At 37.9% G+C, this 14,759-nt stretch overlaps 1 protein-coding gene across 2 annotated transcripts in view; it reads right to left on the reverse strand.

Moving 5' to 3' along the window:
- Nucleotides 1-14,299, reverse strand: part of hbs1l (HBS1-like translational GTPase) — a 31,378-nt gene extending 17,079 nt beyond the window's left edge. The window contains exons 1-5 of one of the 2 annotated variants that reach the window (XM_081386880.1): nt 14,125-14,292; nt 13,554-13,619; nt 12,477-12,617; nt 11,359-11,568; nt 910-1,018 (exon numbers count right to left, since the gene is read on the reverse strand). In XM_081386880.1, the coding sequence (XP_081243006.1) occupies nt 910-1,018; nt 11,359-11,568; nt 12,477-12,617; nt 13,554-13,619; nt 14,125-14,167 (569 nt within the window). In that variant the 5' untranslated portion in view covers nt 14,168-14,292. Of the gene's footprint in view, nt 1-909; nt 1,019-7,748; nt 10,687-11,358; nt 11,569-12,476; nt 12,618-13,553; nt 13,620-14,124 lie in introns of those variants that run through there. The other variant, XM_081386881.1, reaches the window with a different exon arrangement.
- Nucleotides 14,300-14,759: the final 460 nt, after the last annotated feature.

Genomic DNA, 14,759 nt, shown 5'->3' on the forward strand with positions numbered 1-14,759 from the left:
CTTAACCTATTAAATTAAAGTACATTGGCTGCTCCACCTGCAGAAACCCCTACACCCTTCTTCTTGAGCTTGACGGGTGTGGTCTGTGGCTGAAGGAGAGGGAGTGATAGGCTGTGGGTTCATGTTAGTGAGTGTGAGATTAATCTACAGGCACCAGCCATCTCTGTGGTTTTCTGCTATCCCAGAATGCAATGCAGGTAGACAAGGCTTGGCCTGGTTCTGAGAATTAATTATGTAATATTAAGGACTGTAACTGCAAGAACCGATAAGAGAGGAAAGCTCACTACAGCAGTTCAGCAATGAGTGGACAGGAGATGATCAAGACGCGCTCAATTTTCTGTACATTTAAAATGAAGATTTTCAAAGGTATCCTTCATGAAATGCACATATATCCAAAGGTTCCATCATGAAATGAAATGTATATTGAGCTAAAACGACATATCACATATTATCAAATATCTTGTGAGCAACTGTGACTGTCAAGTCAAGTCACCTTTATACTGATCCAAAGCAGCTTTGCAGTGATAACAGGATAATGATGTATTTCGACTGTTGTTCAGCTGAAGTCAGTTCGGGTTCAGTTCTGTTGTAAAGATCATCCATTTTTAAATTAGTTCATTTAATCTGTCTCCCTAGCGTTCAGTTTGGTCTAAAAAAAAATATTAAAAAAAAGAAATCACTGAAAACAAGACACTCGTGTCTGATTTGGTCACGGTGTTGTAGTGCACTTATTACAGGGACAGTCCCCTGTGGAGTGAGCTGTGTGGTTACATGCTTTGCTTAAGGGTGAAAGATCACAGTTCATAAAGCGTCCCTTATAAGGTTTAAACCAACAATGTTTGGGTTACCAGGGCATATCTTTACCAGGTTAACAGGCTAACCACTTCCACTTTACCTCGACTGACTTACCTTCGCACATCAAAGCCCATGGTCTGCTTCTTGCCTGACACAGTCATCCGGGCAACCTTAGGGACAACCTCTGCTTCGACACGACTCACTGGAGCGTCCCGTACTTTTGCTAGGACGTAGAAAACAATACGCACACACTCAATTTCCGATATTACAATAATATTCATATTATTGATATTTCATAATTAATTAACTTTAATATTTATCAAAGGTTAAAAATATTCTGCTTTTTGAACCATCTCTTTCTTAGCACAAAGCAAGCTTTTTTTGTACAATACTAATCTGACATGCCTTACGTTCAGAAATGTATGACAGTGTACCTTTTATGAAAGTCAAGTTTCCTGTTTGGTACAGTATAAAGGGTTAGTCATTTTCAGATGTGCAGATGTGTGTGTCACTGCACTCGACATGCGCTGAGCCTCATTTTCTCGCTATCTTACTGAAATTCATGAGTCAACTCCTCCGTGCTGCACCAAAACAGACTCTCAGAGCCAAAGGGGGGAAGGGATGAAAGAAAATGAGGATGAGAGAAAGCATTTTTCTGTCCCTGTAAGGTAAATGGCTTCAGCGTGTGCACGGTCTCGTCATAGCAGTAGAGCCGTTTCGCTGGCAACGGCCACAGCCAGTCATCTCGCTCTGAGCAGCGAACGCTCTGGCCAGGAAAGGGTTAACTCCGGCACGTCACTCGCACTTCCACACTGACTGTGCACTTCCAGCACACAGGGGGTTAATGTGTAAAAAATAATGAACCTTCTAACCTCCATGCACAAAAAGGATGAGAAGAAGACTCAATAAGGGAGATCTTATTTATATATAAAGAAAAATTCAAGGGAAAAAACACAATGGGAAAAAAACACTGATCTTCGGGAGAATTTGTGAGATGTCTGACTCACCTTGTGAAAAAAAAAAAAAAAAACCTTTAACTTGATCAATTTTAAAGTTTGTTTGTTTGTGTATTTGCATTGTTATGTAAACCAATGTTAATAATTATATGAAGATAAACAGTACGAGCCCCCAGATGTGTTATGGCCACACCACAAGGACCCTTTACACAGAGCTCAAGGCGACAACACACACACACACACACACCTGTTACAGGAACAGGAAGTGCTGGGGAATGTAGATAGCACTTCACCTGCTCTCACACACACAGCCACACCCACAAATATCTCCCATCTGAACACACACACACTTCGCAACTCTTCACACACAAACCACACCCACACAACATATCTCTACACACAAAGCCTCCAGAACACACTGCGCTGCCAAATTCAACTCGTTTCTGACAAAGAGCTCCAATGCTATGTATTCGCAAAGTTACAACTATAAAATACAAAAACATTTTCCAAAAATGGTTGCCAGACGCTAAAAAATAAAAATCAGTTTATGGATCAAGGAAACGAGGGACAGTGAGTAACAGCATGTCAACATGTTAATATGCATCACCACACTGCATTTATTATTTATATTTTACATATACCACCATTTAAATTCACTCCTGTTGAATTCCATTTTATTTTGTCGATTTAAAAGAAAAAAAATTATATATACTATTATTTGTAACATTTACTTCATCTTACTGAGCATCTATACAGTATTGTTTATTTCAGCACTTTAAATATCTTATATGCTTTGGCAATATTGTATAAGTGTTAGCTATAACGCAATATAGCGTTGTCGACTTTGACTTGGTGTCGGCTGTTGTTCAAAAGAGTATTACTCAACTGTGATGACAATAAAAACAGGTAGAAAAATAGTCTCCATGTAGCACAAAAAAAGTCTGAGACACACACCCTTCAGGATATGTAAATGTGCTCTTCCTAGCAAAACGGATCCAGGCCTATTCAAACACCAGTGAGACATGATCCTACCTGATTATCTACCATCACCTTTACTTGCAGTCAGTGACTGACTGTACACTCATCTTTCACTCTGTTCTTACTCCATCTTTCTAGACCTGTGAATTACCTGCTAACCCTTGTTCGCTGTACTGTATGAATAAAATTCAATAGTGCAACAGTGATAGAATCACACTAACAGAAAGCAATGAAATAAAACTCAAATAATAAAATAAAATTTGATAAAAATAAAAGTTACTTCCATCTTAACACGTTGTCTAACTAAACAGGTCTGGAAAGTCAAATGTGTTGGACATTTTTTCTCCAGTAGGGGGCACTAGTGTTACAAATCCTGGCAGGAAACAAAATAAACCCATACAAAAACCCAAGGAGGAACGGTCTTCTTTCCAAAACACTTACAAGCTACATTATCATCTCTCCAGTTTATCTTTCATCCGCTTCTTTTCCATATCAGTTATTTTTATTGGGTTGAGTGTAGCACGGATGTCCCATAATAACTATGGGGAATCCCCGTACACTCACCTTACTACTGCCATTCACAATGACATCTCACACATTATTACAGATTTTCTCACATGCGGCCTTGCCCTTACAGCACACACCTGCTGAAAACAATACATGAACAAGACAGATGCATTCAGATGCATCACACACTGTACTCATTTAATCTCTTTCATAAACAGGGAAGGGCAAAGGTTTACAAAGACCTACAAGTTTGCATGAATGGGACAGTCTTCCCAACACCTCAATCTTTTCAATACTAATTAAAACTAGATTTTAAGAAAACCTTGCAATATCCTTGCAGCACTATTGTAAGCAACTTTTAGAACACCCCAACAACTGCATAGCAACTCCCTGTAAACACTCAGAACCCCCAAGCAGCGGCAGAGCAACCAATCAGATTCAGAACACCTCTAGCGGCCACCTAGTCACATTAGTTTTAGTCTTTGAAGGGACTTTGGTGATAGCTAGAGTGTTCTAGGGCAGTAACTTTCTGAGTTTCTAATGTTTTTTCTAATATTTCTTTCTGAAACATACATCCGAAATCGCATACTGAGTTTGAATTAACTTCACAACCATTAAAAAAAGTATGTTCTATATAGTATGAATATGGGTAGTATGTAGTGTTGTCAAATAATATCAATATTTTATGTATCGATACTGAAATATCTGAAACAGTTCCAATACTCCTTTTCTGCAGTATCCATAGACCGATCACAGCTGCGCTTTCTCACCCTCTCTTCTCTTCCGATGGCGAATTGTCACACACCCGCCTCCTCTCACTCACTCGTCTCATTCGCTACGATTCAATAGTGCTTGAATAGGGTATATGTGCAACTTACTTCTGCATTCTGCAAACCATAGTACAATGCTTCCAGTTCTAAATAATTTATCATTTTACTAATTCACACAGGTTTCGCAATCACACCAAAAACACGCCCCATTGATCTAAACAAGTTGCGCTCTGATAAAGCCGCTTTAACAGATCGCGAATACCAATTTGACGACTTTTGAGGATTACAATTTTTTCAAAATGAATGTCATTCATTTAAATACAGTCAGTTTTGCAACGTTAATAGTTGAGAGAAATCGCATGTTGTGTAACGGTATACTGGATCTGTGCATAAGCTCTTAAAGTGACAGTAGCCTAATATACCTGCTGCCATCTGTCATGTTAATCAAAGAACAGAGAGATATCACTTGCTGACGTTTTTTGTAACTTTAATTGTAAGCATTAATCTGCATTTCATTTTTACAATTCATATTTTACTTTATTCTATTGTATTTATTTGTGCTATAATTTGAAATTTTGTTTATTTGTTCTTATTTTATTACTGAATCTTCACTTTTTTTTCATAAATGTAGTTCAACGATTCAAATAAAGCCTTCCTGTGCTGTGTGTAAGCTATTACAAAAAAATTATGAGATAATAACATGTTATCTGTATGGCGGTATATATGGCAGTATTCCCTGTGGTTTCAAAAGTGGTATCGAATATCGATATTTTTCAAGGTATCGTATCAGAGTTGGAAATTACAGTATTGTATGATACTTGTATGAATGAAATTTGGACGTACTACATCTCCCATGTTACCGTCACGTAACTAGGGCTGGGTATTGTTCAAAGATTTTCGATATCGATACCGATACCTTGACTTCGATACCAGTTCATGAACGATACTTTATTCAAAACCAATTTTATGAAATCCGTTTTAACAAGATTCCATTACCTGAGAAAAAACTTTGGTTTAATTTTTTCAGTTTGTTGACTTTTTTTTTTTCAGACTCAAAGACTCATATAGGCCACTAGGGGGTGGAATATATGTCTTGGGCTCAAGCGCACACATAAAGCTTGCCGCAAAGCACTGGGAAAAGTAACCACATTATTATGAATGTGTCAGTAAAATATCGCAAGGAGACATTTTAATTGTTTATTAATAAACAATTTTAAAAAGTGATTGCTGAGACAGTGTCGGATGCAAAGATGAAGTTGACATAGCTGACTCGTCATCTCCGCAGTGTAGTGAATGTGTGCGCCTATAGAGAGAAATGCAACTTTCATTTGTTTTCGATACGAATTGGTTCATTTAAAAGTAGACATTTTAAACTTTCTATATGCCTATTTCTCATGTCTGTGAGGCAAGTAGCCTATACGCTGAGCTTTGGTTCATTTGTGACGCACTCCAATTCTTCTTGCAGTCGAAGACAAAGCAAATTTCTGCTCTCAAGATTATTCCGTGCACTGAAAAGTGCTTCATTAGGTTTGTTGTGTTGCCGGTCTTGGCAGAAATGATCTTGTTGCAAATATTACATTGCACACTGTTGGCATCAAGCCTGGTGAAATGTAGACACACTTTTGATCTTTTCCACATCCTTTACATCTATGGGGGTTGGGATGCTTACACACTACAGCCTCACGTGTGGGCAACGTCTCTGGGAGTAACTGGCGTAAAGTAGTTTTTTTTTCCTTGATGCCTCGCAACAGTCATTCACGCTGCATGCTTATTGGCTCAGTGACGTTGACGAGATTAACCCCTTATGTACTGAAATTTGGTTAAAATTATCGATACCTAGCTCTACATATGACTTATCAGCATCAGTTATGTCACTTAACCGCCTTTCATAAATCCTCTCCCGTGGTCTCATGGGATAGTAAAAGTGTCCATTGTATGCACACATCAGAAACTCGCCGGAATTAGTAGGTCATCCGGGTACTTTTCGTCTACTATTTTATGAAAACTATTAATTAGGACATACTACTCGGCTCACATAAGGTTTTCTGCATACTATATAGTTTGGAAGTAGGCATATTTGGACACAGGGTATGCATTTGGACATACTACTCTTTTGGCAACCTGTTTTCGCATGCTATATATAGTAGGAAAGTATTCGATTTCGGACACAGTAATAGTTGTTTTTAGCTTGTTGCTATGTTGCATCTAGGGTATTCTAAGAGGTTGCTATGGTGGTCGGAATCCAAGCAGTTTTACGCCATTTCTACACAGTTTTTTACTTTACCAAGCAAAAACCAGCCATGACTTTGATATTCGGTACCCTAGATATACATCGTCCATTTTATTGTCCCCAGGTGGGAAAAAAACACAAGCCTAATCATTCGGATAAGTAATAGCACAGTTATCAGAACCAAGCCACAAGATCTGAGGCATCATTCATCTCTGTAGCACAAACAATTCAGGTCAAGTTACGTGCTAAAGTTCAATTCTTAGGGTTAGGGGATCTGTTCAAATCTATAACTCCAATTATGATGCTTAACTTAGCAACCACCACTAATTCAAACTTAATCATCAATTCTATTTCTTTCTTTAAGCTAAATTAAACAGGTATGTAGACTATCGTGTATGAAGTCTGTGCAAGTCTTTACAGTCTAAAGGAGTAAAATCATCTAGTTCTACTGACAGTATTCAGGGGAGAACAAAATGAGAAAACAAGAAACAGTCTGACAGAGAAGGAGAAAAGCTGCAAATGATCTTTATTCACATTCTCAAATAGGGTCAATCACCTCCCTCTCTCGCTCTCTGACCAATCTATGTAGTGCTGCACGACTCAAAGCACTGAGACAATGACATATCACCATTTCTGCAAAAGCCACAAAGTGCAAAAAAGGGAGAAAACGTCAAAGAGCAGTAACAGGGCCAGCTGTAAACCAGTCACTCTTTCCTGTGTGGGTGGCAAAAAATGGCAGAGAAAACAGAGAGGGGGAAAAAGGGATAGATGACTTGAGGTGGTCAGATGGCAAAGAGATTTACAAAAAGGAGTTGAAGACAGAAAGTGTTAAAAGGTGAGCTGCATCATGCTTTTCAAAAGCAGGCCTTCACCCACGCTTTGCTCGGCAAACAGAGAGTTAACAAGAACACACGCGAGAAGGAAAGTTACAAAGTGTGTGCAGTCAAAGCATCCTAACAGTAAAAAAAAAAAAAGCTTTCACATTTTCTGCAGAAAATACTGGATGTTTGCCTATGCAAAACTCATCATTATGGTGCTAGGGTAATCCAGGTGGTTGCCAGGGCATTGCTATGCTGTTGCTAAGGGTATTCTAATGGGTATTCTGGTCTTTAGAAATGGCACAGGTCCCCTCCTTCAATTTAAGTCTATGGGATTTTTGTCAGTTTATTGTCCACCAAATGCAAAATAATAAGTCTGATTTCTTAGAAATGCAAAAACACACCTCTCCTCAAACTGTACGATTTGAAGTATCATTCATGTGTGTAGCACAAACTGTGAAGGTAAAGTTACACATTCAAGTTTAATACTTAAAGTTCTCAGAAAAAATTAATTCTGTCATCATTCACTCACCCTCATGTTGTTCCAAACCTGTAAGACACAAAAGAAGATATTTTGGAAAAAAGGTTTTATTTTGTTCATACAATGAAAGTCAGTGGGGTCCAATGTTGTTTTGGACCTCATTGACTTTCAATGCATGGACAAAAACAGTTGAAATTTTCTTCTTTTGTATTCCGCATAGAAGGAATGTTTTGGAGCGACATGAGGGTGCAATAAATAATGACCATTTTCATTTTTAGAATCTTTAAGATTAGCAGTTTGTTCAAATATCAAACTCTAAGTATGAACAATAGTACCAATAACTCCTTATAGCACCACTAGTAATTTTGGATGCATTTCAATGAAGAAAGTCAGTAAACATTTAAACCCAACAAGAACAGTCAGTGAATAAACGGCCAGAACATTTAGTCTCTTAATTAAATCTTACAGTTTATGTAGGCTTAACTAGTCTTATTTACCAACAGTCCTAAAGAACACACTCTTTTCAAGTGATTATCAGGATAATACTGTTTTAGACACTAGGTCAGTGCGCAATGAGGAAACAAAGCCAATCTAAACATGCACATGCAGGGGTGTGTGTGTGTTTTCAGACCATCTTCAGATCTGTGCATGTGTGTATCATCTCCCATGGTGGATGGTCTACCACTATGAAAGCAAAGCCTTTGTAAAAATCTCTTCCAATACGCTCTGGGTGTGTTAACACCTTTATGTGGCCACAAAGACTCTCTGTTTTATATGTACATATGTGCGCGCACACACACACACACAGTCACACGTAAATGATAAACACCACAAGCTAACACACCCTTTATGGAGAGCAAAACAAGCACAGCCTCAAGTTCCCCTCCACCCCCATATATTCACACACTCCAACATCAATCGCAGAAATGAAACTGGAAAAACTTTATTTCAGAATATGTACAAACGTCAGGCCCATGGCCACATCAGTGCTTTAAAACAAGTTAAAAATGCAGCGGACAATCAAAATTGAAAAAACAATTAACAAAATGTCTGTTAAACATTAATTATTATAAATAAAACACACTTTTACAGTGTTGAGTATCAAAACACATAATAGGAAAAACTCCAGGTGTCCCCCAAACCCAAATGTCTTCCCTCTTTCTGTGTTTGTGGTAAACCAGCACTGCACCTCATTTCAAATGGCAGCAAAACAGCTGTAGAGAGAATCTGCTGTTTTTTTTTCTTTTATCTTTTGCACTCTATCTGCTCCTACTCTATATTTTCTTTTTCGTTATGTAAAGAGACTCTAGAATTGAATCAATAATTTGTCAAAATGTCATAAAACTACATAATCAAGTACAAAAATATACATTTAGCCTAATGACAAATTTTTTAAAAAGTGAATATATGAAAATCAGCATGAAAAATTGAAAACAAGACGACTTTAAAAGTAATACTATATTACTATCTGAGGTTGTGACATTTTGACAAGTCCTTTTCAGTGCAATGGTTAGCTGTAAATCAATATAATAAAATCTGAAAAATACAAAAGTATAAATAATTATATGGGGAATGTAAGATAATAGAAGTCTCAGTTCTTTAAATAATAATTTCATGGCTCAAATGTACAGCCCTTTGAGTGCTTATCGATGATAAACTTCTGAAAGTTCATATTTTCCTAAAATTACTAACGCTAATCTATATATCCATCTCTTTTTTGGATTATGGGCAAAACTGTAACGTCATAATCTTGTGTAAAAATGAACCTGAGTCTCAAAACTGATTGTTTGGAAGATTTTTGAAATGGCCCTGAAAGATAAAATAAAAAAAAGTCAGTCTCGAGTAAAAGCTTTTCTCTGATTTGCCTTGACCACGTCATCCGGAGAGGGCGTGTCGAAAGAAAACGGGTTGATGTGATGGAGAGGTAGACACTGCACTCGTTCTTTCACTCTCTCCATCTGTCTGCTGTATAAGAAAGCATTATGCGTTGCTCTACAGCGCAGACTCTTCTCGCTGCTCACGGACATGCAAAACGCGGACGCAAAAATTGACGGTTTAGCAAACACGCGTTTTTTCTTACTAGCGGAGACTTGGGTAAAACTCAAAAGGGTTGGCGAGCGACTGTCAGGAGATGCTTGGGAGATAAGTGCGCTAAGATCGACGCTCTGATTTAAGCTTAGTGAGAGGGGCTTAGGTAATGCTGTTGCAGATTTTTTCAATGCTTGATGATTAGACATATTTTCACTCTTGAGAGATGCAGTGCATGTAAGTGACGCTTGGTTCTGGGACATGAGTTCAGACAGGGATGGTGCCGCTGAAAAGCCCGGAGGAGCATTTGAAGCAGGTGTTTGGGTAGGCTTTTGAATGTGCGTATTGTTTTGTGTACCAGTAATGTATGAATTCTGGGTGTTTTGGAGTCCTGGTAAACTGTCATAGAGTTTGGGACTGCTGTCCTGGTGCTCCTGAATCAGCTCAGCCAATGAAAGGCTTCCAGAGCTCTTCCCTTGCCCAGGTACTCCCAACGGCCCACTGCTTTGCAGGACAGATCTCAAACTTCCTAAAGAAACCGGAAGAGGGGCGGACCGCTGGGAATCCTGCAGCGCCAGACTACTGAGAGAGCAGGTTAGAAGAGCTGAGGAGGATGTCACACCCAGACCAGCTGGGACAGAGGTTCCCAAAGAGAAACCTGAAGAGAGAGACGCCCCAGAGCCAACAGACAAACCGGGAAAAGGTGGGACACTAGGACCCTGAGATAGAACTGCAGAAAGTGGGGGGGTAGAACCAAGAAAAGAACCAAAAGGACTGGTAGTAAGAGGAGCTGTGTAATCCAATGAGACACCAGTGGAAGAAACTAAAGGAGGAATGTTTGTACACTTCTGTTCATGCTGCGCTATTACTTGGGCAAGTGAACTTTGTCCTAAAGTTCCATCACTGCCCGAATTATGACTTGAAAGCACTTTTAAATGGCCTTTTGTCAAACTCCCCAGACCAGGGGGAGGATTTAAAACAGGAGGCGTTATCTTGTTTGGTTCAGGCATGGCTAACAGATCACTGAGGCTGTAAGACTGACTGCCGTCTCGTTTCAGGGGTTTGCCTGAATGTGCACTTGATACAGTCTTAATACTATCGTGTGATGGAGAAAATAAGGCTCCTTACCTTACGAGGGCCAATTGTAGTCAGAGAGTACAACCGAGAGGATGAGGAAGGCGATCAATGGTTAGCCACAAAGAAAGCAAGAAAAAGGCAATACGTTATACATGGTAAAATTAAGGATAAAAAAAACAACAACAACAGCGACAAATAAAAACTCAGTCTGGTGGATGTAAACAAAGTTAGCAGTTGAAGGCTTGGGAAAAATTAGTATCTTAGATTTTTCAATTGTATACATAAATTGTAAAGTAGAAAATTGTTTGTCTTAAATGTATAACAAATATGACAAATAATAATAAATATCAGTGTTAGCAGTATTACTTTTATAAATCATTTTTAATGTTTTATTATTTGCATTTATTTATAGCCTCTGGTAATGAAACACAACAACAAAAAATTAGGTTCTCCCCGGTTTTGGAAAAACCCTGGAGTTTAACATTTTCCCTTGAGACCTCATGCCAACTTTTTGTGTTTTAACTATCTGTGGTCTTGCTGGAGTGGTTTTCATTTTCATTTTGGATTAAAATACATAAGAGGGCACATTTTTAAGTGGAAGTGGCACAGATGTGTTTTGGGTAGTTAATGTGCTATAAATTGTCTAATGGTGTGTAGGTGTTTTTTTTTTGGTTGGTGTGTTCTGGTTTTGGGTGGAAGGGTGTGTGTGTGTGTGTACCTTTCTGTGGTGCAGCTGTGGTGGTAGGCTCGGGCTGTGCGTTGGTTCTGGCAGGAGGGGCGTGTGTATTGGTGTTCTCCTCAGTTAGAATGAAATCAAGGGCCCGGTGAGGGTCGCAGTCGTATTTAAGAGCTGCCTGAGTCAGTGTGGAGTCTGGAATTGAGTCTCCTAGTACTGTTCTCATGTGATCCAAACAGGAATACAATTGACCTGTCCAAACACAAACATATTAATATTAATAAAATCTAATACAATACATATTCCTAATGGAATATGTTAACATTCCTCAAAACTGAATATGGATTTTTGACAAACACAAAGGATTAGATTAATAATTACATCAGTACAAAAACACCATTGTTTAAGTTTGAACTTTACTACCTTTCAAAGTTTTGGGGTGGTAACCTCTGATGGTAAATCCCACAAGGTATTTTAATAAAATCCTAAAGATGAAACTCTTGGTCGCTCGCTCTTTTCTGACATGAATTGAAAAGCTGAACTCTGAAGTCAAAGTGTAATAAGTATCAATAAGATTTATTTCTTAATATTAAGCAGAGACTGTTTTTAACATTGATAATGATAATAAATGTTTCTTGAGCACAAAATCAGCATATTAAAAAGATTTCTGAAGGATCATGTGACGCTAAAGACTGGAGTAATGAATACTAGAGTAGAGTACAACAGTAATTTTAAATCGTAATAATATTTCACAGTTATACTGTATCACAAAATTACTGTATTTTTGATCAAATAAATTCAGAAGTGGTGAGCATAAAAGACTACTTTCATAAACATTTAAAATTTTGCCAACCCCAAACTTTAGAACGGTAGAGAACATATGCTTAAATTCCAATAACTAGTTGATTAGTCTGGCTTGAGGAAGATGGTTAGCCTGATTTAGTCCACCAGACATTAATCAGACATTTCTTAGAGATACAAAACTGCAACACTAATAGGCCTAACTTTTAGACTGTCAGCCCTCTGAAATCCTTTGAGAATTTGCATCTCTATATTCAAAGCACCCTTTGAAGCACGGCCTTTAAAAATATTAAAGAAAAAATTAGATAGACTTAGTAGCCATCTTAAACCCTCTCTTAACCCATAAAGTCAGTGTGTACCTTGCTTTAGTGGGTCTAGTGTGCTTGTGATGGTTGGAGAGGTTGGCATCTCCTCTTCCTCCTCCTCATATTCTGCCTCCTCCACGGTCTCTACATGTCGAGCCTGCCTTGAGTCTTGACGCGAGTAGATAAACTGTGCGGCTATGGAAACATGAATTCACAAACATCTCCATAACAGATAAAAATGAACATCAATATTATACAGTTAAAGGGTCAGTTCTGTCATCAATTACTCACCCTCATGTCGTTCCAAACCCTTAAGACCTTTGTTCGTCTTGAACACAATAAAATATATTTTTTATGAAATCTGAGAAATTTCTGTCTCTCTGTTACAAGTCTATTCACCCAAAACTGTGATGCATCTATATGTTCATTCTCGTGCAGTGACGCAGCACCTTTGAGTTTGAGCTTCCGCAAAAACAAATGAGATTTGTTCTCATGAATTAAACAACTAGTTTGAGCTTCCAATTACCACATTTGAGTACTCTTCATATGTTCAATGTTTATGTGAATAAAATCCTAAATTAAATCTGTTCATCATATACGTAAAGCATATACTCTTCAGAAGACTGGGATTAAACTGCTTGATCCATACGGATTTGTTTTACGATCTTTTTATTAATGGTTTGAACCTTCAGATATTTTGTGTGTTTGTTTATTTATTTAGCACAGTTACTACAACTCAGGTGAAAAGGTGAAATGACTTTCAATGGAGTGACAGATCTAAATTAAAATATCTTCATTTGGTTTTGAAGATGAACAAAAGTCTTGTGGGTTTGGAACAACATAAGTAATTGATGACAGAATTTTTGGGTGAACTATCCCATGATTCAACATGTGAATGCATGCGAGTATGGGGGATTTTTTTGGTGGGGAAAAGATGTACTTTTATAAATGGCACGGCACTGTCATATAAGAGTAGAACCAAATCAAATCTTCTTTTTTCATTTGATCCAATATAAGGCAAAACATTAAATGCAAATGATAATAAATATACAATCGTCAAAAAAAAAAAAAAACATTAGGAACATTTTGAGGTTGTGATTTATGACAATCAACTTTAATGAAAACACAAACCAGTGGCAGGAGAGATGCAGTAGTCATCCTCCACTGACTGCCCGTACAAGTCATCATCATCGAAGTCTATAAAAAAGGAAGAAATTGAGACAATTCTGTTTTACTCCATACCACAAAAGCAAGTTACAGTTAAAGCAATTCCACTGCATCAACAAACAGAAAAGCATAGATGGGGCCAAAAAAGCGTTGCTTAGTCAGCTACACCACCTGAAGCAATGCAACAACAGTTATTAACAAAAGTGAACGTCAAAAGTCACTAATACTGAGTAGAAATAGAGTGAATTTATGAGTCTTAACAAGAGAAAGAATCCAGCTGTTACTGTCTTATTTGTATACTAGACGGATGATCTGTGATCACCCATGTGATTTCAATTAAATGCAAATATTTGAGTTTAAAAGCACAGAACTGGTAACCAGGAGCACAGTCCAGCTGTTACCATCTGAAACAGTGACACGACAGCAGTCTGTCAGTATCTCTAGCACTGGACTCTGTATAAATAAACCAGCTAACTAGCAATCATACAGGCCTCTTTACATAAAAGCGGCTACATATCATATTTCCCGTATATACCTTCGTCGTAGTTATAACCTCGGACATTCCTGTGGCGGGACATTTTTTGTTCGACGGCTTTCTTTCACGTAAACAATGTACGCGAGGCAAAATATCAATTGTCAGAGCAAAGTTTAGGCATGCGTCTCACTCCAAAGCCGCCATGTTGACGCCGGCCATCAGAAGCAGGAGGGACGCGCATGCGCAGTGAGAAAATACACAAGTTGATTCTGAAAGCCTCTAAAACTAAAAAGATTCTAAAAGCCAGATTAAATAATGATGTTTTTAGTCTAAACTAGAATCTATGCGGAGATTATAGGTAACACGGTAAGTTTAGCAAAGGATAAACATACACTTTCAGAAAATATTTAGACACATATGGGCCTAGGTTAAAATAGCCTATGTCTGTGTTAACTTTACAGTGAAATAATATAGGCCAAGGCCTAGTTAAAAAGTGTAATAGATACTTTTTATTCTACAATGCAAAGTGTATATAAATCAAACATGAATTGACACTTACACATATGGCAACATGTAGCTAATGTCTAACTAAATTATTAATGATGAGATTAATTAGATTAATACAGCTGCGTGACAGTTGGGGAACCGCTGACAATGGGGTTTCCAACTAGCTTATCTATAATGTGTATATTTTT

This window comes from Scardinius erythrophthalmus (genome assembly GCF_964197995.2).
Source record: "Scardinius erythrophthalmus genome assembly, chromosome: 15".
Lineage (NCBI taxonomy): Eukaryota > Metazoa > Chordata > Actinopteri > Cypriniformes > Leuciscidae > Scardinius > Scardinius erythrophthalmus.